This window comes from Cucurbita moschata, unplaced genomic scaffold (assembly GCF_002738365.1).
Source record: "Cucurbita moschata cultivar Rifu unplaced genomic scaffold, Cmos_1.0 Cmo_Scf00001, whole genome shotgun sequence".
In the NCBI taxonomy this organism is placed as follows: Eukaryota; Viridiplantae; Streptophyta; class Magnoliopsida; order Cucurbitales; family Cucurbitaceae; genus Cucurbita; species Cucurbita moschata.
In genome coordinates this window covers 7190749-7214843 of record NW_019268517.1, presented here as the reverse complement: position 1 = coordinate 7214843, position 24095 = coordinate 7190749, and the positions used below count along the sequence as shown (strand labels likewise).

General features: G+C 36.4%; 3 protein-coding genes across 3 annotated transcripts; 1 reads left to right on the top strand and 2 right to left on the bottom strand.

Annotated features, from left to right (window-relative positions):
• Positions 1-9036: 9036 nt before the first annotated feature.
• LOC111448155 (protein NSP-INTERACTING KINASE 2-like) lies at positions 9037-11798 on the bottom strand. The gene is made up of 4 exons (XM_023087609.1): positions 11108-11798; positions 10756-11016; positions 9786-10667; positions 9037-9702 (listed from the first exon to the last, which is right to left on the bottom strand). Exons 1-4 carry the CDS (start codon positions 11535-11537, stop codon positions 9233-9235), a joined length of 2043 nt encoding a protein of 680 aa, XP_022943377.1. The 5' UTR covers positions 11538-11798; the 3' UTR covers positions 9037-9232.
• A 6352-nt stretch (positions 11799-18150) lies between these two features.
• LOC111448243 (probable calcium-binding protein CML13) lies at positions 18151-19074 on the bottom strand. The gene has a single exon (XM_023087724.1). The coding sequence runs from the start codon at positions 18943-18945 to the stop codon at positions 18502-18504; it is 444 nt and encodes a 147-aa protein (XP_022943492.1). The 5' UTR covers positions 18946-19074; the 3' UTR covers positions 18151-18501.
• An 861-nt stretch (positions 19075-19935) lies between these two features.
• LOC111448238 (40S ribosomal protein S13) lies at positions 19936-21941 on the top strand. The gene is made up of 5 exons (XM_023087714.1): positions 19936-20028; positions 20129-20201; positions 20292-20430; positions 20643-20829; positions 21656-21941. Exons 1-5 carry the CDS (start codon positions 20006-20008, stop codon positions 21687-21689), a joined length of 456 nt encoding a protein of 151 aa, XP_022943482.1. The 5' UTR covers positions 19936-20005; the 3' UTR covers positions 21690-21941.
• The last annotated feature ends 2154 nt before the right edge of the window (positions 21942-24095 follow it).

Genomic DNA, 24095 nt, shown 5'->3' with positions numbered 1-24095 from the left:
AAGTGTGCTCATAGTCACACTTCTCAAAACCTTCCTTCATAAAATAGGCTTCTATACGGCTGTACCAAGCACGTGGAGCTTGCTTAAGCCCATAGAATGCCTTCTTTAACTTGTAAACCTTCTGCTCATGTCCCTTTTGCACATATTCACGGGGTTGCTCCACAAAGACCTCTTCATTCAAATCACCATATAGAAATGCATATTTCACATCCAGTATGGACCAGCCTCTTTGAGCTGCAAGTGCTACCACCAAACGAATTGTCTCCATATACGCAACAGGTGCAAATACTTCAGTATAGTGTACCCCATGCCGTTGAGTATACCCCTTTGCAACAAGCCTAGCCTTGTATTTGTCGACTTCCCCATTTTCATTGAATTTCGTCTTATAAATCCATTTTACTCCAACCTTCTTTCCTCCCTCAGGTAACTCCATCAATTCCCATGTGTTATTTCTATTTATTGCTTCCATTTCCAAATCCATGGTTTGCCTCCATTTCTCACTCTTCAATGCGTCTTCAAAGTTTACAGGGTTAGTAGTGGTAGACATGGCCAAGTGAGCTTCATTATCTTCTTCAGAAAGATCGTCTCCTGTTACATAGTCTCTCATCCAGACTAGTGGTCTCCCATTCCTCCGAGGGTTTTCTTCAGCCGGAGAAGGAGAGCTTGCTTCAGCCAAAGAGCCAGAGGAAATATTTTCCTCTGCAGCTCTATCATATTCGCTCCCTTTTTCATTTTCATCAAACACATTTGCTGCCTCCTCTTGATCAACCCATTCCAGATCGCACATAATGGATTCTTCATAGGTCTTATCCCAGTCCCAACTCTTATCTTCCTCGAATACAACATCCCTACTTATTATGATCCTTTGTGAAGTTGGATCATAGAGTCTATAAGCCTTTGACTCTTCACTAACTCTTAGCAAAACACAACTCAAACTCTTATCATCCAACTTAGTTCTTTTATGGTCAGGCACATGAACATGAGAGATACATCCAAAAACTCTAAAATACTTACCTAAAGGTTTGACTCCACTCCAAGCTTCTTCTGGAGTTTTATTATTGACAGCCAATGTTGGACTTCAATTCAGTACATGCACAGTCCAGTTAACTGCTTCAGGCCAAAAACTTTTCGGAATTTTCTTTTCTGAAATCATACTACGAACCATATTCATAATAGTTCTATTTTTCCGTTCCGCAACTCCATTCTGTTGTGGCGTGTATGCAGCTGTCAATTGTCTTTGTATACCATTTACATCACAAAAATTGGCGAATTCTTGTAATGTAAACTCTCCTCCTCGATCCATTCGTAAGGCTTTAATAAATGAGTTTGTTTCCTTCTCAACATGCATCTTAAAATTTTTAAATACAACAAAGGCTTCTGATTTTTCTACTAAGAAATAGACCCATGTTTTTCTACGGAAGTCATCTGTGAAAGTAATCAAGTACCTTTTCTTGCTGTTTGAGATGGGTTTGATCGGTCCACAAATATAGGCATGGACCAATTGGAGAATTTTTGTAGCTTGCCATGTGCTCCTTTTTGGAAACGAGTGCCTTTGTTGCTTACCCACCAGACAATTTTTACACAGTTTCAATGGAGACTTGAGTTGTGGTAAACCATCCACCATCTTTCGTTGAAGAGTCTTTAATCCCTTAAAGCCCAAATGTTCATATTTTTAATGCCAAAGTTGCTCAATATCTTCTGTGATTGTATTGAAACAAGTGGATGCTACAGGTTGAGGTATAGCATGCAGGGCGAACATTCGATTCGAGGACATCTTTGTCTTCATGATCAAGCCTCTCTCAGGATGAAACCCCTTGCACGTTCCGTTTTGAAACAAAAAGGTAACCCCCTTTGCTTGCAATGTACCATTACTCAACAAATTGTTCCTCAGGTCTGTCACATAGAACACTCCTGTGATTATCATTATGATTCCATTCACTTGCAGCCGTACATTACCCTTTTCGATTAGAACCATGCTTGAGTTGTTGCCCAGCTTCACTGAATCTCTTAAACTTCCATCAAAATCTGAAAAATATTTCTTCTTCCCACACATATGATTGCTACATCCCGAGTCAAGAAACCACATCTCTTCTCTATTGGCCTTGTTGAAGGTTTGTCTGCCTCGTCTGGTATTGCTTTGACATTCCCATTGAAAATGTCCTAGCTTGTGACAGTTATAGCACTCCACTGTGGCCTTGTTGAAGGTTTGTTTGCCTCGTTTGGTATTTCTTTGACATTCCCATTAAAAATGTCCTAGCTTGTGACAGTTATAGCACTCCACTGTGGCCTTGTTGGAGGCTTGTTTGCCTCGTCCCCTTCCTCTACCTCTAAAGCTTCCACGACCTTGACTCCTTCCTCCAGCAGACTGCACAACTGGACTCTCCATCGACATACTTTTATTATGATACTCGTAGAAGACTGCTGCTTCTAGTTAGGAACAGGGAGAGAAAACTGGAAAGATTAGATAAATTGGAAGAAATCTCACTGTTAACGAAATATGAAATTGGTTATTATATAGTATTACAAAATACATCGAAAACAAATCAAATCCACTAAATCTGGACTAAATCAAATCTAATTCAAATAACTAAATCAAATCTAATCTAAACAACTAAATCAAATCTAAATCAATCCTAACAGTTTTTGCATTTTATGATTTGCTTTTAAATGGTACCTTTGGTTATTTCCTTGAAATTAGTCTATGATTGACATCTTTTTGTTTTTACTTTAAAATAATGTCAATATGCATTTGGTAACAAATTCATGACGATCTAAAGCTTAATAAAGTCGGGTGGATACAACATGTGTTTCTAAAATTTATGAAAAGACTTTGGATGTATATCTTGAAAAAGATAAATGCCTGTAACTAAGCATGAAGGTCTGAAAATAAGATAACTGTTCCAGGGAAAATAATATCCAAATTTCATATGAATAAATGGTATCTGAATCTGACATTTGATGTCTCGCTCTGTCATTCGATTTCGAGGGCCCAACACCGTCAAGTTCCTCCACGGCTTATTGGCCAACGATGAGCGGCAGTTTGGGGAACCTCTGAGTGATAGAACGTGGTCATTGCGAACCCCCAATTTGGCGCCGGTCTCGATTCTTCCTATGTGTGTCGCGATGTTGCGGCCGCAGGGGAGGTTTTTGTATAGGCCGCCTAGGGCAGAGGAGAAGCTTGATCGGCCGAAGAAGTGAGCTCTTTGTTGTGGTTGAAACTGTTCTTTCTTGTTTTGGTTGAAACTATTTGTTTGTTTGATTGATTTTGGTGTTTGTGAAGAAATTCATTTCGAGGTTGGTGGTTTAATCGTGTTGAGTTAAGTTGAATGAATGATCTCACTGCTATTGTAGAGAGTTGGGAAACTTCTTTGATCAACAGTATTTATGTGCGATTTCATTGGAGATAGGAACAAAACATTATTTTTAAGGGTGTGTAAACATCTCCATAGCATACGGGTTTTTAAAACCCTTTAGGGGAGGTCCGAAAGAAAAAGCCTAAAGAGGACAATATCTGCTACCGGTGAGTTTAGACGGTCACAAATGGTATCAGAGCTAGACATTGGGCCAGTGTGTTGAGATATGATTCAAAGTATTCAAACTAACAAGATTTTAGGAGATTGTCAGGAGATTTGAATTTATCTAGATTTCCATAATTTACTATTTCTAGTCCAGTGTATAAGCTTATCAATACTGGAATTGTGTAACCCTTTATGCATTGAGTCAGAAAATAGATACTGGAATTGTGTAACCCTTTATGCATTGAGTTAGAAAATAATAATAGAGCGGTGCAGCTTTGATCTATTTTATCTATTCCTATCTCTTTCACTATCCCTTTCCCCAACAAATTTGGTATCAGAGCCATGTTCCTTCAACACGAGGTTGAATGATTATTTTTTCACAAAATAAAAAATGGCAGTAGCTGGTTTTACGAATCTTTAATGGTGAGAAATATGAGTGTTGGAGCATTAAGATGAAGATCTTGCTTAGATCGCAGGAGCTATGGGACTTGGTGGAGCATGAGTTTGTTGATGTATTAGAACCCACAATAGAAGAAAAGGAGAGACTAAGAAAAACCAAGAAAAACGATGCCAAGGCTCTATTCACTATTCAGCAAGTAGTTCATGAGACTATATTTTCACGAATTGCAGCAGCAACCACATCAAAGCAGGCATGGTCAATTCTACAGAAGTCATGCATGGTGGTCATGATAACAAGGATAGATGGAGAAGTGATGGGCAGAGACAAATCCAATGAATAAAGGAATGTCATACAATGTTACCATTGCAGAAGGTATGGGTACACAAAATTTGATTGTTGGTACAAAAATCAACGAATGAATTTTGCAGCAGAGAATGAAGAAGAAGAAGAAAAGCTGTTTATGGCGTGCATGGATACTAATCCGAAAAAAGGTGACTTATGGTTTGTTGATAGCAGATGCTCAAACCATATGACAGGCACAAAATCCTTATTCAAAGAGCTTGATGAGACGCAAAAAATTAAGGTGCAACTTGGAAATACAAAAGAGATGCAAGTTGAAGGAAAAGGTACAATGAAAGTCGAAACCAGACATGGTAAGATCAAACAATTAGATAATGTTCAGTTTGTACCTGATTTAGGGTACAATTTACTGAGTGTCGAACAATTGATGACCAGAGGATATTCTGTTCTATTCGATGATAACACATGTGTCATTACACATAAGAAATCAGGTCATAAAGTTCAAATTGTCATGACTTCAAATAAGATGTTTTCACTAGATGTTTCTAACATGGAGGATTTTGCTCTTACCGCTAGCACGAAAGATGACTCAACATTATGACATCTCAAATATGGACATCTTCATATGAACGGCCTAAAAATATTTAGTGATAAAGGTATGGTTTAAGATTTATGTGAAGGATGCATTTATGGCAAGCATACTAGGAAGTCCTTTCCTGTTGAAAAAGCTAAAAGAGCTTCACATTGTCTAGAACTAATTCATGCTGATTTATGTGGGCCGATGCAAACGAAGTCCTTGAGTGGGAGTATATACTTTTTACTATTCATTGATAACTATAGTTGCATGAGCTGGGTTTACTTCCCACAACATAAGTTAGAAACTTTTCAGAAGTTCCAGATTTTTAAAGCTATGGTGGAGAACTAAATTGGCTATCACATTAAAGTTTTTCGCACAGACAGAGGTGACGAGTTCATATCTAAAGACTTCAATCTATTTGTGAAGAAGAGGGCATCCAAAGGGAGTTAACAATTCCCTACACTCCAGAACAAAATGGAATCGCTGAACGAAAAAATCGAACTATTGTGGAGATGGCAAGAAGTATGTTACAAGCAAGGAGACTTCCAAACCAATTTTGGGCAGAAGCTGTAGTAACATCTGTTTATCTATTAAACCTCTCACCAACAAAGACGGTTATGAATCGAACTCCTTATAAAGCATGGTGTGAATGTTTGCTGAATCCACCACACCTAAATGGTGTGAAAGTTATCTTATTTATAATCAAATAAATTACAAGGATATGGAAATAGTAATAAATAGAAATAACAATAAACGGAAAAATACTTATGGTAATAAGTCAAATATTAGATATTTGACTTATAATAAAATATCAAATATAATATATACGAGAAAGTATAATTTATTACTAAATATCCTTAACACATGGCATGGAAGGAAACCATCTGTAAGTCATTTATGAATCTTTAGTTGTGTTGCTTATGCTTTGAAACATCCTCAAATTCGTTAGAAGCTTGATGAAAAATCTGAAAAATGCATTCATTGGCTATTGTACTTAATCAAAGGCATATAAATTATACAACCCATTAGTGAAAAGATTTTAGTTAGAAGGGATGTAATATTTAATGAAAACGTGAGTTGGGATTGGAGTAAAGAACAGGAGCAGCAAAAGATTACCGTTGAAGTTTCCCCAAATGAAGAGACAAGGGTCAACTCCAGTACACCTCCCAGTGCATCTACTGCAACACAAAATGTGTCAAATTCATCATCTTCAACATCAGTAAACAGCAATTCTTCTCTTGAATAACTTTCGGATGAGACACCTCCAAGGAAGTATAAATCTTTGGCTGACATATATGTATCATGTGAATTTGCTCCTACTATTTTAGATCCTATGAATTATGAAGGAGCAACTGAAAAAAAAAAAAAAAAGACAGGAAGAAAGTCATGGCAGTAGAGATGCAGTCCATTGAGAAAAATGGAACATGAGATTTGGTTGATTGCCAAATGAAAAGTTCTATGGAGATTTACATGGGACATGCAGCCCATTGCGATGGCCTGTTTATCAGTTTGATGGAGATTTACAAGAAGAGGTTTATGTAACATCGTCAGGGGGATTCGTAAAGGAAGACAAAGAAACAAAGGTATACAAGCTGAGATGGACATTGTACGGGTTAAAGCAGACATACTTACGAAGGCTTTGTCAAAAGAAAAGCTCTGTACTTGGCATCTGCAACTTTGATTCAAGGGAGAGTGTTAAGATATAATTCAAAGTATTCAAACTAACAAGATTTTAGGGGATTGTTAGTAGATTTTTTGAATCAAGGAGTGTTGAGATATGATTCAAACTATTCAAAGTAACAAGATTTTAGGAGATTGTTAGTAGATTTGAATTTATCTAGATTTCCATAATTTACTATTTCTAGTCGTCAGAAAATAATAATAAAACACTAAAGCTTTGATCTATTTTATCCATTCTTATCTCTTTCAGAATCCATTTTCCCAACAGTGTGCCAGTGAGGACATTGAGCTACGAAGGAGGTAGACAATATACATAAGATGCCCATAGTCTAAAATCATAACATGTATTTATGATGCAAGTTATACCATTGTTCATTTCATACCTAACTTAATCATTTACTTCCTACCGTAATGGAGTGCATAATATAGTATAACACTCTCTATAATATAGCATAATTTCATATAACACAACGTATCAACAAAATATTCCATAACTTAGTATATCTCATAATTACAACCCTACATAATATATCAAGTTCTACAATGTAATATACCTACATCATAAAAATAACACACTAAACAAGTATTATCAAATACAAATATTTATTTATCTTCAAATCTTTAATTAAATCTGGTAACTCAGTTAAAATTTAATCTTAAGAAAAATTAAATAAAAATTATGTATATAATATATTTAATCTATAAAATTTTTATTTATTTGAATTCGATTTAAAATTTGAGATTTACTTTAACAAAATTGAATTTTGAATCTTCATTCATCAGTATAAATAATCACAAGTTTCTTCCTCTCAATAATTTTCTCCGATAATCTTCCCCAATAATCACAATCCTAAGTTTCTTCCTCTCAATAATCAACAATGTCTTTAGCAGATTTGGCCACATTCAGCTGCAATCTCCACTGCTACGACGGTCCCGATCAGCTCCTCCGAATCCGAATAGGTCATTCAACACGTATTCTCACCGGATCGCCGTTCTCCGGATATCCTTTCAATATCGTCCATGAAACTCTCCCTACTACAATGGCAGATGCTCAGTTCCCCCTTCCTCTTCGAGAGCTCAAAGATCCGTTGTGAAATCTTTTCGGGGAGGAGAGGGGCGCCGGAGACGGCGATAGAGAGGGTGAAGAAGGAGAAATTCGATGGGTTTGGGGGAGAAGATTTGGGGAATTGCAGTGTGTGTTACGATGAGATGAACTACGGCGGAGAAGAAGTGAGCAGAATCCCCTGCGGACACGTGTATCATAAATCCTGTGTTCTCACCTGGCTTCAAAGGAACAACTCATGTCCCCTGTGCAGAAACAAACTAGAAGCTTAAGAGATTCAAAGTTTTTTTTTTTTTTTTTTTTAATAGGGTAATGTAATTTTTTTTGGGTAAAAATTCAATTTTTTTTATCGTTCTTTTACCACACACTTCTATCAAATTATAATCGAAATTTAGTAAGAGGATGTCATTTTCGATAGTCTATACAGGTTTTTATATTCTTATAAAAAATAAAAAAAATAAAAATTATTTCCCCTCTTCAACTAACTATTTATCGAGATTTCTATATTCTTGTAAAAAAAATATTTGGTTCTTCTTTTCAACGGATGTGAAATCTGTTGGGCAGTGGACATGGGATCTCATATTAAAAAGTCTTCCATGTTGCTTACAATTATAAAGAAAAAAAATGTTAAATCGATTTAGGGTTTTACCATTTAATTTGTAATATTTTAAACATGATCAAATATTTTATTTGCATGAAAACTATGAAAAAAAAAATCTATATGTGTGCATGAAAATTGAAGTAAATATCTACGGGTGTAGATGAGAATCGAAGCAAATTTATATTTATGTGTACGAGAATTATATTAAAACGTAAGACAATTATTATTTATTTTCATACATGAAAATTGTTGTAATTGCTTAAATTAATTAATTAATGGTAAATAATTAGTACATTCATCCAATAATTAATTATACATATTATAGACAGTAAGATAAAATTATTTATTTTATTTGAAAACAATATATTAAACGAAACAAAAAAACGGGTCAGGGCAGGCGTCAGCCCCCATACATGGTCTTACGACTTTGCGGAGACCGGCTGAACCTAATAAGATAGCAATTACAACCCAAGAAGTAATAAGTACTTGGGCATGTACTTGGAAACCTCCTATTTGCCACCTTTTTTTTATAGATAAAACTAATTATCTATTTCTTTCGATTTTTTTTTTTATTAATTTCCTATTTCGTTTCGAAATAGAATAAAAAATATGTTGTAACAATCCTAAAAAAAAAAGTTCCATTCGAGATTGGACTAAAAAAGGGAAGGAAGAAGGCGAGTCAGTATGCTAATAAGTAAAAGATGATATGATGATTTGATAAAAGACTCGCTTTTCATTTTGCCTAATCCCTCGTTCATGGATACAGAATTCGTCATGCATTTTGCTCCGACAACTCATCTTCGAAATAGAGCCTAATGAGGATAATGTCTGTTAGCAGTGAATTTGGGCCGTTACAAATAGTATCACAGATAAACATCAGATAGTGTATTGACCGGGATGGAAGGTGTAGCCAACTGGTGTTATTATACATATGATTTTCCACATTTACATGTTCTTCTTCATTATCAATATGCATCTCAATTTGCAGAAGAAGATTAAAGCTTCCAACAATGGAGAACCGATTAAAGCTTCCAACAATGGAGGCTCGGTTCGATCATTGTCAGCTCGAGAGAGAGAGCCAGAATAAAGGTAACTAAGCTTTGGTTAGCTCCTTTATCAAATCTTCAATGGTTGGCCTGTTGAGCGGCAGCTCATTGGTGCATGACAGTGCAAGATTGGCAAGCTTGGTAGCTTGAGCTACACAGAAATTTCCCTTCATCTTCTTATCGATAAAATCCTCGAATTTGCAAACTTCTGTTTCCAATAGAAGAGACGTTGAAAGTTTTCGTGTCCCGGAAAGAATTTGAAATATGACAACCCCAAATGCGTATATATCACTCTTCTCTGTAAAACGACCGATCGTAATGTATTCAGGTGCGAGATATCCCATGGCTGCACTCGTTTTGAGTGACGAAAAGATAATGTCATCAGCCAGGAGTCCAGAGATGCCCGTGTTCGAGATCAACGCATTGAACTGATGATCGATGAGAATCTTCTCAACGGATATGTTTTTGTGTACCATGGCCGGTTTGTCTACTTCTTGGCGATGTAAATATGCAATGCCTGACACGAAAACAAAAAACGACCTTAGAACGAATCATTTGAGTATCGGTTATTGTCTGGGGGATGAAAGTAGAGTATCAAACCTTTTGCAATGCCATTGATGATAGAAACTCTCTTAGACCAATCAAGAACATGGCTGCTACCATCTTCGACGTCCAAATACCGAGACAAGCTCCCTCTCGAGGCAAAATCGTATACGAGGAAGAACTCACCTCGACCCCTCGAACAACAGAAGCCTCGCAAACTAACGAGATTTTCGTGTCGTAGAGAGCTCAACAAGTTCAATCCGCGAAGAAACTCGGCTTCATCGGACTTGCAACTAGTCATACTAATACTCGTAATGGCTACGGATGAACCATCCTTCAAAACTCCTTTATAAACCATTGAAAAACTGGATCTACCAACCAAATTAGCCTCAGAGAAGTACTGAGTTGCAGATTCAACCTCTTCAATATTGAAAATAAACTTGCTAAGATACTGAGACAATCCCAATCCTTTGATCCCATCAGCGAGTGAATCCCATCCATGAGAATACTCAAGACACACCAATGGCGAAGCACTCTTCGAGTAGAGCTCTCGAGCTTGATCCGTGCTGAGCCGATCGTCGTACGAAATCGATGAGTTACCGATCTTCTGTTTACGACGACGGTACCAAAACAGAGAGAGGATCACAGACACTAAGAAGATCACAGAGATGATAAGAACAGCAGAAACAACAACAATTTTTGGAACTCTTCTGGGATTTTTTGAGCAATGAAATTGATTGCATTTGGCATTGGAGAAGTCAGCAGATTCAGGGATGTCCCTTTGAGCAGTAGCGTTTGGTTCTGATAAAAACGGCGAAAACCCTTCTCCTTTGATGTTTTCATTGTCAAAAACTGTACAATTTCTCACGGTAATAAACCCATTTCCACATAAACCAGGATTGTTTTCTCCTTGAAACCCTTCATTTAATCTTCTCAAACCTTCATTTTCATTCAAGGAATTGAATCAAAAAACACATAAAAAAAGAAGAAACAGAGGAGGAAACAGAGGAAGAGAAAGGGATATTACCGCCAGGGACGTGGCCGGAGAGGGAGTTGTTCATGACATCAAGAACTTCCAGCTGGGGAATTGTTGATATGTTGAACGGAATTGTGCCGGTGAAGTTATTGAAGCTTAAATAAAGTCTTTTAAGCATTTCTAAGCTTCCAATGGATTTAGGGATTTCGCCGCTTAATCTGTTGTGTTGTAAAGCAAGAACTGTTAGCTTCTTCAATGATCCAATCTGTGGTGGGATTTTTCCACTCAATTTGTTGCAACAAATCTGTAACACTGCACAAAACAAACAAACAAACAAAGATCGAATCTTTTCAGGGATGTCGGCGGTGAAGCTGGTTTCAAATGAACAGAGAACAAAACAAACCTTGCAGATTAGACATGTTTCCGATCTCTTCAGGGATGTTTCCGGTGAAGCTGTTAACATCGAGATAAAGATCAGCAAGTTCAGTTAAGCTTGAAATCTCTCTGGGAATCTCTCCAGACAAATTGTTGTAATGCAAGAACAGTCCAGAAAGACATTTCAGCTCCGCTACCGCCGGCGACACTGTACCGGAGAGTCCTCGTCCTTGTAATGATATGTTGGCAACTTTCCGATCCTCGTTGCAAGCCACGCCGTCGAACGCACCGCTACAATGGTCGCCGTCGATCGTCCATGACTTCAATACTCTGTTTTCTGGGTCTAGAGATGCCTTCAACTGCATCAGCGCTTTCACTTCGGAATTTCCATAAACAAGTTGAGAACATGAAAAGGAAGCTACGAAGAACATAAAAATGGCGGAATTAAGAAACCCCATGATTGTTCTTGGATTCCTTATATGAAATTCAAACTCCTCCGTTTCGTCGTTTATGAAGAACCCATTTCGCTTTTCTACCTATCTCTCAAACTCCCTCGAATTTCCTGAGTTTTCACTTCGAATTTCTTCTTATTTTTCAATGGGTTTCATCTTCTGAACTTTCAGAACGAATTGGAGGAAGAAGAAGAAGAGGAGGGGGAGTGAGAGAGAAACAGAGTATGTAGAGAGGGAATTCAAAAAGAGGGGTAATTTGGTAAATTGGTATTGGGGTTTTTTAGTCGTGGGAGTTGCTGACACATTCACATAAGGATTCGGGTTTTAGATTTGAAAGGGAAGGGAAATGCTAAAATTACGGGCTGTGATTTTTTAGTGAATTTCTAGTCGTTGATTTAGCATTTACATTGTGACGTGGCAACAGTCGAAGATGTTGTCTTCGTGTTGATTGGGTAACTGCCCGTTTGGAACTATTTGATGTCGTGACTTCAAGGCTAGTCATTTATGATGTAATAAATAATATTGACTTTAATTACCTATTTCTTTTTCTGCTTTTTTTTTTTTTTTAAATCTACTTTAAATTTTAATAATTTATGAAACCAAAATTAAATCATCTTTAAAAAAAAAAAAAAATAGAAAGGTTAGAAAGGTAATAAAATAAATCCTAATAAAATATTACAAAACGACAGCGTAGAGTCTTCTAGGGCTGCTGACATTCTTGGGGTAGTCCTTAGGTCAACAAGTTGGGGAACCTAACATTTAATTTAATTTAATTTAATTTTTAAAAAATATATATAAATAAATATATTGGAAAATGACCTAACATTTAATTTTTAGTATATAGTATGGGCTTCCACATGGTGTTGACATTTCTATGTCCCATTTATTAAACCAAGGACCCTTCTTTTGGATTCCAGCTTTCTTACTTACTCCCATTTTTCAAATTTTTATTATTTTAAATTTGAGTAAGAAATTCAAAAAAAATTATGTTAAATACATCTGCGTGGTAAGAGCCCAAGCCCACTACCGGTAGATATTGTCTTTTTTGGGTTTTCTCTACTGTATTGTCTGTTCTCTTTGGACTTTTCCTTTCGAGCTTTCTCTTAATGTTTTTAAAACGCGTCTACTAGAGACACGTTTTCACTCTCTTATAAAGAATATTTTGTTCCCTTCTCCAACTGATGTGAGATCTCAAGGTCATCCTCGCTGTCATTCGTTCCCATCTTTGATCAATGTTGCCATTCGTTCCCCTTTTCATGTATAGTCGTTTCATTTATGATTCTAATTGCTTCAATCAAAACATACTTAATTTTAGAGTTTATATGATTGAGCAGTTAAAAAAAGGTGTAGTAACTTTCACTTCTTTTAGTTTTGGTAGTTTTTTTTTCTTTTAATCCTATCCTCAAGATCTATCTTATTTGAATGTAGTCTCGGTTCATTCATGTATTTCTCATTTACTCAAGCGTCGTATTTAATCTTAAATTTAAATGATAAAATGAGAAAAACAACAATGATCGTACTCGAGGTTCTGATTTATGTTCCTACAAGCAAGATATACTCGTGCATGTTTCCTTAACATTGAAAAGACTTAATTGAACTCCAAGTAAGATAGTCAAGGAACGATTGAGTAATCAATGGTCCAAATCTGCCCGTTATTGTAGAAAATTGACGTATTAAAATTACTAATTTAATAATATAGTTCAAAATCTTTATATTTTAATATTATAAGGATAATGCCAAATTTAAAAACTGAAAATATTAAATAAATACCAAAAAGAGATATTCCTTTTTATTAAAATATTAAAAAGAAAAAAATTTGAATTTGAATAAATGAAATGATTAAAAATCAATTAAAAGGAGAAAATAAAGTAGAAAGCACAAAGCTAAGGAAAAAAGGTTACTTTTCAACTAACTCTACCGCCAAACTCTTTTTTTTTTTAAATTGTCTTTAATATGTTTCTTACTTAAATATAAAAATAATTTTTTTATGTCTAATAAAATCCTAAATTAACGATATTCATACGATTCGACTAACGTAAACTATCCGATAAGATTTTTTTCGGTTTGGGTTTAGTTGTTTTTTAAAAAAAAAATCTAAAAAAATTTCGTTCCATTTGCCGGTTGACATTTTCTTGATCCAATCAGTCTGACCACAATCTATATTTTAAAATATATCAACATGATTTTAGTGATGTGTTGTGACCCGTAAATTTTTTTATATTTGAACTGTGTAAAAATTTAACAAGTATTCTCTCACTTTTATTAACATTTGCCTTTTTATTTTTTATTTTGTTTTATTTCCATTTTTGAACAACTTTTGAGAGAGATTTCAAAATTATTTGAGAGAGAAATGAGTAAAAAATATATATATAATTTTAAATTTTAAAATTTGAATTTGGATGGAATGTTCAATGTTGAGATCATTTATGACATTGACTTTTCTTTAGTTTGATGGTGTACTATTAATTAATTAATATTGCACCATGTCCTTCTTACTATAATAGGATGAACACTAATATGCTTTTAAGTTTGATTGATTGAGAGAACGTAATTATAAGATTACTAGATTGATCATTGTCACGAGATCAAGAGACAATAACAATGTGACTCTCGAGTTAAAGATGATGGATAAATGAACTAATATTATATTGAAATTATAGTGATGCAGAAGATATGATAGCTAAAAAATGTTTAAAAGAATTGATAGTTACTATCTATAAATTTTTTCCAATAAGCATATGAGTACGTACGGACAACGTATAAAGAAAGAACTCGTGTTGACGTAGGATACCCTAAACCCTAATGGTAGGGTTATGAAATATAGTTAGGATTAGGGATAATGATGGGTTAAAGAAGGAGAAAATGGGGAATTAGTGACGTGGAAAAGGTGATATTTTGTGGTTGAAATTTCAAAGGTTACATTACCACCATTTGCGACATTGATTGAGAGTGGAAAATAAAGGTCTACAATTTATAATTAATTTCCTAAATTTTCAAGCTTGACTTACCCAATTATTTATTTATTTATTTATTTTTGTGAATGAAAAAAGAAAATAAATTAGAGAAACAATTAATGTTCTTGTTCATGCATTTGAGAAAATTGACTATTATGTTCTAAGCTTTTTTTTTTTTTTTTTTTTTTTTATTTAAATAATGATTTTTTTTATAGGTGAATTAATTTCACATAGTTTCATTTATAATCACTTAATTATTTCGTTCTCAGTCAATTCACTTAAGAGTTTTAATTAATATACTTTAGGGTTTAAATGGATTTATAAATACATTTAATTACACAACATTCAAGGGCATGAAGGGTTTTTCATCTTTATTTTATGTTCCTTTAAAAAATTATCTTATAAATATTACTTTTCCCTTTTTGTTTATTTATCGTTTTTTGCAAAAGAAAAAAAAATCAAACTTAATGTCAATTTTTTAAAGCTTGAATTCAAAAGTGTTTTTCAGAAATATAAAGTAACATACACACAATTTTTTTTTCTAATAAAAAACTAATTGAAATCATTTTTTATTAATTTATTTCTAATTTTTATTTGAGAAAGAAATAATAATGCATATGGTAACCATTTCTAATTTATTTCTCTCAAATTTCAAATTAAAAAAATAAAAAAATTACATGAAAAAATAATTTTTTTAAAATGAAACATTTAAAGTTATTATATTAAATTTAAATTATTTTTCTTTATAAAAAAATGTCTTTCTTAAATAAATAATAATAAAACAATACAACATTTTTATAAACCCCAAGAAACAAAAACATCACCCAACAGTCTTTTGACCCATTTGAGGTTCAATTTTTTTTTCTCGAGACCAAGATTTATAAAGCTGGAATTTACGTTTCATTCAACATTTCAAAAGTTAAAAAACTATTAGACATAAAAATAAAAGTTCAAAATGCCTTTAAACACAAACTTAAAACTTCAAGGACATAAGTCGTAATTTAACCAATACCGGTCTGGATTCGAACAAACCTGCTTATAGTGAAGGCACATGATCAGCCATATGGAAAGAAAATAAAGAGAAAAATCTCTTTAAGAGAGCTAAAGGGCCTTTATTTTCAAGAAAGATATACATATTTCATATGCCTTTTCCCTAAAACAAACAGCAGCTTTGGTCAGATGCATGCTTTAATGACAGTACAATCAAACATAGTCAATTCAAAATAATGGTGCAATGGAAAATCTATATACCTTGGTGATCAAAATTGTACCCGCCCAAGCCAAATGCTAACAGATATTGTCCTCTTTAAACTTTTTCTTCCGGGTTTTTCTCAAGGTTTTAAAAACACGTCTACTGTGGAGAGGTTTCCACACCTTTATAAAGAATGTTTCTTTCTCCTCTCCAACCGATGTGAGATCTCACAAGAATTGATAGATTAGAAGATGAGTAACGAGAAACAACATACAAAGTTCAAAACAGCAGCACCTTCTACCTATCTTAACTAACATAAGAGCTACCAACCTAAACATATGGTTCAATTTGTTAGACATCTAATGTCTCACTTTATAAGCATAGGTTCGAATTTCCTCTCTTATTTATTGCGACGAATGCAATATTGCAAGAGAAAGAGACGCATAATGAGCAAGTCGGAGTACCGAACACTAAGGATGAAGGAAATGTTTTGGCCTATGGTTTATCTAGAAGATGCATATAAAAGAATATAAAGGGCTACACATAAGGTAACCAGCTAAACTGGTCAAAGCAATATGCAGCAGATATGAGTAGGGTTGAAGACAGCTACTAGCAAATATTGAGGAAAAATTTCACATAAAATGAAAATAACACAATCACAGGCCACTTCTTCATCTTCTTCCATGATCACAATATATGCATGTTAAACAACTGAGGAAAGAAACTTCACAGACCCAAAGGAAGGTTACAAAAGCACCTTTCTAATTGAGTTTGATAAGAGAAGATGAACAAAAGCCATGTGGAGGGTAGAGCTTTGCTAATATTACACTGTAAAACTTATGAACACAATGATGAGAAGAGAGAAAAATGAGTGGATTCATACTTTGAATTCAACATTAATATCTTCAAGGTCAGGAAACCACCAAAAAGTCATTTAAATCGGTGTGTGTGCGCATGCGTGTGGTGGGGGGTGGTTTCCCGTCCAAATATCCCTGATCAGATTTGTGAGATCCCACGTCGGTTGGGGAGGAGAACAAAACATTCTTTATAAGGGTGTGGAAACCTCTTCCTAGCAGACACGTTTTAAAAACCTTGAGAGAAGGTTCGAAAAGAAAAGCCCAAAGAAGACAATATTTGCTAGCGGTGGGCTTTGGCCATTACAAGATTGTTATGAAGTATGGGATTGCTGCTAAGAAGATGCAAGTCCCCAACTCGGACAAGGAAGTCCTTGAATAATCAAGAATCCACCCTCTATATCCAACTTTGATCCAGGTAAAAAAGTGATCACTAAATAAGAACTAAAGGTCTCCAGTTGGTCTCAACACAAACTGAAGCTTTAAACCTGACTGGAGTATATTCATCAACCAGAGTCATTGACATGATCCACAGACCAGCTCTGTTTCTTGGTATCCATAAAATGCAGTTAACGTTTTACAAGATCTTCGTAAAGCTTTACATAATAAATAAAAAAGCCTCCATTTTATGGAGAGGTCTTAACCCTACTAGTCATAAGTTCCTAATTCCTTAAGTACAAGACCTACAAAATTGTTTAAAGCAAAGACTCCATTTAATTTTCTATTCCTCCGATCAGCTTACAAGATCCATGAATTTTCTCATAAAACTCGGCTATGAACTTCCAAAGTACATGTTTTTTTCAAGGGCAAAAGGCAGACTCTCACTAGTTGGGATATGAAGTAATCATACTCGGAATGTAACATTCCAAACAGATCCATGTTAAACTGCACCACAAACCTCAACCCAGTATCCAACGAAGATAACTTAGAACCTTCAAAATCTTATTAATTCTAAATCCAATGAATGCACAGAATTTCAACAGAGAGCAAAACTATGATCCTGAGGTATAAACTACAATGTTTCCTCATAACTCTTAGCAAAAAGAATGTTAAAAAGCTATATGGTAAAAAAGAACACTATAGGTCCGGAACTGATCTCCTGTACCTCCACAGCCGAACGACTAAAGACTTTACTCTATCGTCTCAGAACCCGACAGAAGGTATAGACTCTCAAATACACAGAAAGATGCAAGTTTTGAAAGAATCTGTTCATCCCACTCATGCATCAATGATCTCTTGTTGAAATTGAGAGGAATCTAGTTGAAAAAAAGTACATAGAATAAAAATGGAGGCTAGAACCAACCTCGGCCGCTTTTTTTGACTCAATTCACCGCATTAGAAACTCTTACGTTGAGCAACAGATCCTTCACACATTTCAAACATAAACTATAATTAAACCTAGAACACCAAAAATATATCAGGAGGATTTGAAGATAAAACATATGCATATCTCAGGAGGCAATGTAGAAAGAAAAGGCTATGCCAAATGAAAAGGAATAGAAGATTAATTAATCTTTCAGATCTTACAAACTAAAACATGGCATGGTGAACATGAAGGCACTAACTCAGTCTCACTAACTTAAAGGGCCGGCAGAAAAATCAACCATCGGAACAGTAAATTGCGGAAGAAGCTAACCATTTTTAGCAATTTAAGCTATGAAACACATACAAATCAACAGATCCTAAGATACCCAGAAAACCACAGTTTTCAATACACCTCGAATCCATCCACACATATTCATCCCATTATAATCCTAAATCTTTCCAAATAATATTAGCATTACTTGGGGAAGTATGCGAACATCACCCGCATCCATCCCACCAAAATCCAAGCAAGTTTTGTAATCTGAAACCAATCAACAGAAATTGGAAAGAAAAGGGAAAAAAGAGAAACAACAAAGATCGCCACAAATTACTTCAGAAAGCAGTCGAGTAAAGCACACAAAACCAATTTTCCATAACTTCCCTCCTCATTTGGCCACCATTCGAGCAATGAAATCCTCATACCGAATTTTACCATCCGGTCCAACCTCCACTTCTCGAATCCACTCATCGAACTCCGACGGCTCCAGCTTCTCACCTATACTAGTCAAAATGTGTCGGAGCTCGGACACCAGGACGTAGCCGGTGTTGTCCTTGTCGAGAACCTTGAAGGCGTCGCGAAGCTGGCGATCGAAGGACTCGGGCTTCATGTGTTTGGACATGATCTCGAGGAAGCGAGTGAAATCAAAGGGAGCAGTAAGATTCTCCTCGGCGATAATGGCTTTGAGTTGGGCTTGAGTGGGGTTGCCGCCGAGAGAACGCATTAGGATCCCGAGCTCCGATGGGGCGATCCGGCCATCGCCGTCGGTGTCGAAGAGGGTGAAGGCCTCTCTCATGGAGGATTTCTGATCATTGCTCAGATCTTTGCCCATCTCTGGTTTCGATTTAGGTTTGAATCTTCACAGAGCTCTGATTTTTCTTTTTTTTCTCTCTGTTTTCCTTTCCCTTTGACGCTCGCCAGAGAGTGGGAGGTGACGTATTTTTGTTCTTGTTTTATGGAACGGGAAAATGGAAATATAACCGAAAAAAGAAAATTAGTGAATTAAACTTGCTTGTGAAAAAAAATGTAAGCCTCGTAATTAATTATTATTTTTATTATTTTATAATTGATATACTATGGATAAGATTGAAATAAGAAAATTGATACGATTAATTTTATAATTATTACAAATAATTTGATTTAAATCGCTCACGTGTAAATATGTAAATAAAGTACCATATCGAGTTTGTAAGATTAACCACAAAATATTTAATGATTTTAGTGAGTTATGGACTCGCTGTATGTGGTTGTTCTTTGATTTGCATGGGTGAGAGTGATTCGTGTAACGTAAGTTTTAAATTTTGAAAACTTAGCAAATAGGTTTAGGATGCTTTGTCCACCCTTAAAAAGATGTTTTGTTATTCTCTCCCACTAGTGTGGGATCTCATAATCCACCCATTTTCGACCCCATCGTCATCACTGGCACACTACCTCGTGTCCACGCCCCTTCACGGTCCAGTGTCCTCACTAACGCACCGCCTCAGCGTCGTTGTTAGCACAGCACCTGGTGTCTGGTTTTGTTACCATTTGTTACAGCTCAATATTATTCTCTTTGAATTTTTTCTTTCGAGCTTCCTCTCAAGATTTCTAAAACGCATCAATTGGTTTCCACACACCTATAAAGAATGTTTCGTTCTCCTCTCCCACCAATATCAGACTATATTCCTCGTCCTCACTCCGGAGAGGTATTATTATTGAAACTAATTTTTCCCATTTTTCATTAAAAAAATTTAGATAACAGAATTTCTTTTTACGTAATTTAGAGATAATTATATAATTTAGGAGAACCATAAAACTATAAAACGAAGGCCCATATGAGAAGAGCTAGGGTTTCGTGTCTGGTCGAGTGGCAGCGATAGAGAGCTTTTGCGTGCTCACCAAAGTCGTCAACAATGGGTCGTATGCACAGCAGAGGGTCAGTTCCTCTTCTTCTCTCTTTTCATTCTCATTCTATTTCTCATCTTCCAATCCCTCCGATTCAATGGCTCAATTCTTCCTCTCATTTGTGGTTGCAGAAAAGGTATTTCGGCGTCAGCATTGCCGTACAAGAGGACTCCACCGAGTTGGCTCAAGATTTCTTCTCAAGATGTAAGTACCATTATCTACAATGTTTGAGTTGCAGCATACTTTGATTGAAACGAGCAGTTATTGAATCCATGTTGTGTGTTTGGTGATTAGGTTGAGGAAAACATCTGCAAGTTTGCGAAGAAGGGTTTGACTCCGTCTCAAATCGGTGTAATTCTTCGTGATTCGCATGGTATTGCTCAGGTCAGGAGCGTTACTGGCAGCAAGATCTTGCGCATTCTTAAAGCTCATGGTATTTGAAAATCTTATGCTTTTTTGAACCTTAACAGTTAAAAGTATATCTGATGCTCATTCGCCAATTTGTGTTTGGTGGCATTGAATCCCCCTACTGATGTTTGATAGATTAGAAGATTAAATGTATCTTAGTCTATTGGTTTAAGCTGTTGGTGTAGTGGTAATTTAGCGTGTATTTTGATGGATGTGATTTGCATTGTTATCAAAAAGGGCTTGCTCCGGAGATTCCTGAGGATCTTTACCATTTGATTAAGAAGGCCGTCTCGATCAGAAAGCATTTGGAAAGGAACAGGAAGGACAAGGACTCGAAGTTTAGGTTGATTCTTGTCGAGAGCAGGATTCATCGGCTAGCCCGCTACTACAAGAAGACCAAGAAGCTCCCACCTGTATGGAAATAGTAAGTGCTCACTGATCTGAATCTCTGTAGTTTATTTTGTTTTTTTTAATCTGTATTAGAACTTAAATATGGATTGTTGTTGTAAGTGTTGAGAATTGTTGGGAGAGGAGTCGCACATAGCCGTTTGAGGGCTCCATAGGTTTCTCTATGATGTACTTTATTCGAGGGGAGTATTGTTGAGGATTGTTGGGGGAGGAGTCCTACATCAACTAATTAAGGGGTTGATCATGAGTTTATAAGTAAGGAATACATTCCATTGATATGAAACCTTTTGGTTGGCCTCTTGGGAAAACCAACAAGCAAAACCATGAGAGCTAAACTTTCCATCTTCACCGATGATGGTGAATCTCGCCTAGCTTTGATATCATGTTAGGAATCACGGACCTCCACAATGGTATAATATTGTCCACTTTGGGAATAAGCTCTCATGGTTTTGCTTTTGGTTTCTCCAAAAGGCCCCGTACCAATGGAGATATACTCCTTACTTATAAACTCATGATCAACCCCTTAATTAGTCGATGGGGGACTCCTCTCCCAATCATCCTCAATATTAAGCACTCTAATTACTAATCGTTAGAATGGAGTTAAATTTCCCCTCCTTATGCAAAGTATCATTTCGTTTTGCTTTGTGGGTCGCACTTCTCTTCCCCTAAAAGGGATTCTGGGATAATAACACATTATATTCAACTCCCAGTTATGGTTGGATGTTGAAGGATAATGAAACCTTTCTCTAGCTTTGCTATTTGAAACTTAGTTCTTATATATTAATTACTATCATCCTTCCTCCCCGTTGATTGATTAACTGGTTTTTTTCTCCTTGTTTCAGCGAGTCAACTACTGCTAGCACACTTGTCGCCTAATTCTGTCCACTGCCGCACGAATAGGCAATTAGATGTTTTCAGCTACTCCATTCGTTATAAGGTACTTCCATTATGTGGTTGTTCTAGATTAGACATGGAATTGTTCCAAGTTTATCACAGAAACATAATGCTCAATTTGAGTGTTTCTCGTAATGATTTTGTAGTTTTTCTTATTTTAGTTATGTAATTGATATTCTTCTGCACTGGAGGGTGGAAATTCAGTTTCTGAATAATTTTGATCCATGTTTCCCATGAGCAAGTACGCTACTTTACTTGGCATACTGAAAATTTCAAGCCTATTGGGAGTTCGTATGTTGTCTATTTCATATCATAATATTTGTGATCCATGATAAAATTAGATGGCTCATAACTGAAGATGTGATATACAAGATTAACCGGTTAACTTCTTAAACATCTGTTCCTTTGTGGTTTGGTAGTTTCTAAGTTATAACGATACTGCACCTCGCTTTGTGGCAGGCTCGTGCCCGATGCGATAGTGTGTGCCTTTGTTTTATGACTGTGTAGGTTTTCATGGAGGAGGCTTTCTTGTAACTAAGATTGTTCTAGAGTATGTTGAGACTTTCAAGTCTCCATAACATCTCTTCTCCAGAAGAAGCAATCCTCCTTGGGAGTTTGGTTAGTGACTATAAGTTAATTAACAACTGCCTTTGTGGTATTTTCTACCATTCGGCTTAAACATTATATATAATATTAATTAAAAAAAAAAAAACAAAAACCAAACATATTGCTAGGCTCGAGGGATATATTTTAACTAGTTGAATTATGATTCTGAAAAAAATTAGTCGACTATATAATGGTATACAATGAATAATGGAAAATCAAATGCTCATGGACAAAACTGAATTGTCGAGGAAGATGAGCCGAGACATGAATGGTTAGCATAATGTAATCCTTTTCGTGGAGTCGGACATGAAGCTGGAGTCTCAACCATGAGCTGGACACAATTGTGAACAGCAAGACGAGCTGTTGATGCTTTTGTGGACATCGATGATGAAATTAGAGCTTAATTCAGTCAGGCGACGTGCAACTAGAGGTTGTGAGAGGAGCCGAGTGTCACGGTCATGCTTGTCCAGGGCATGTTGCCCATGGCCGCATGCCCATGACAAGCCAAACCCTTGTCATGTCTTTTCATTCTAGTGTTTTTCCTTTTGTAATTCTAAAGCGTATGACACCTCAAAAATATCATGTCTACGCCTGCCAGAACTAAAATGGCCCAGAATGTACTATAGGGGGATATGACTAGTCGTCAACTTCTCCCTACCCAAGGTTATATATGCTAAGCCGTTGTTATCTTTCTCTTGCTTGCTTATATAACGTCTCTTTCTAAAATCTCTCTTTCTCAAATCTCTCTCTCCTCGTTTTCTAAAACCTTCTTTTAAAACCGAGGCTAGAGGCTTGACCGTACGTCGCTTGGCCGTAGGCGACGCAAGAACAAATAGGCTTAACTCACTTGTCGCTGGAAAGTGAGTGCCGCACAATCGCTAGTCCGCTGCCTTCGAAAGCGCGATTGTGTCAAGTGGTATCAGAGCTCTGTTAGCTCCGTAACGTCATATAGACCGAGATCATGTCGACGACAAAGTCGACACCCAAAGCACAAGCCGACCGGCTTACGCTAATAGAGGAGGAAATGCTGTTCCTCAAAGAAGTCCCTGACACCCTCCGTTTCCTGGAAACACGGGTGACCGAACTGAGTGAGAAAGTCGTCCAAGTCGACGCAATGGGCAACCGCCTGGATGGGTTGCCAATCGCAGAACTATTGTTTCGAGTGACCTCGCTCGAAGAAAGAGTTGCTCCTACGAGCAGCCCAAAACCGTCTGATAGTCCGGATAGCTCTGTTGCACACAAAGAGGGACGTGGCGAAGAGTTCGACGTACTACAAAACACAATGATGAGTTTGTTCAATGGATTGGCTGATGAATTCAGATCAACAGTCGACGACCTCCAAGAAAGGATGGCCGCCATGAGCACTCGAATTGAAATTACCATGAAAGCCGTGGAAGGTGTCGCGGCTGGACAAACTAATACAGGATCCAACAAACTAAGGTTCCCAGACCCTAGAGCCTTCAAAGGGAATCGGGACGCCAAAGAGTTGGAGAACTTCATCTTTGACGTCGAACAGTACTTCAAAGCCACAACGGCTTGTACCGACGACAAGAAGGTGACTGTAGCCGCGATGTATCTCATAGACGACGCCAAACTGTGGTGGCGTACGAAGGTGCAAGACATCGAGGATGGATTGTGCACCATCGACTCATGGGAGGACCTCAAGAGAGAGTTGAGGGAACAATTTCTCCCCGAAAATGCAGGACATATAGCAATGGAGAAAATAGTAGCCCTGAAACACACTGGAAACATACGGGACTACGTCAGACAGTTCTCAACCCT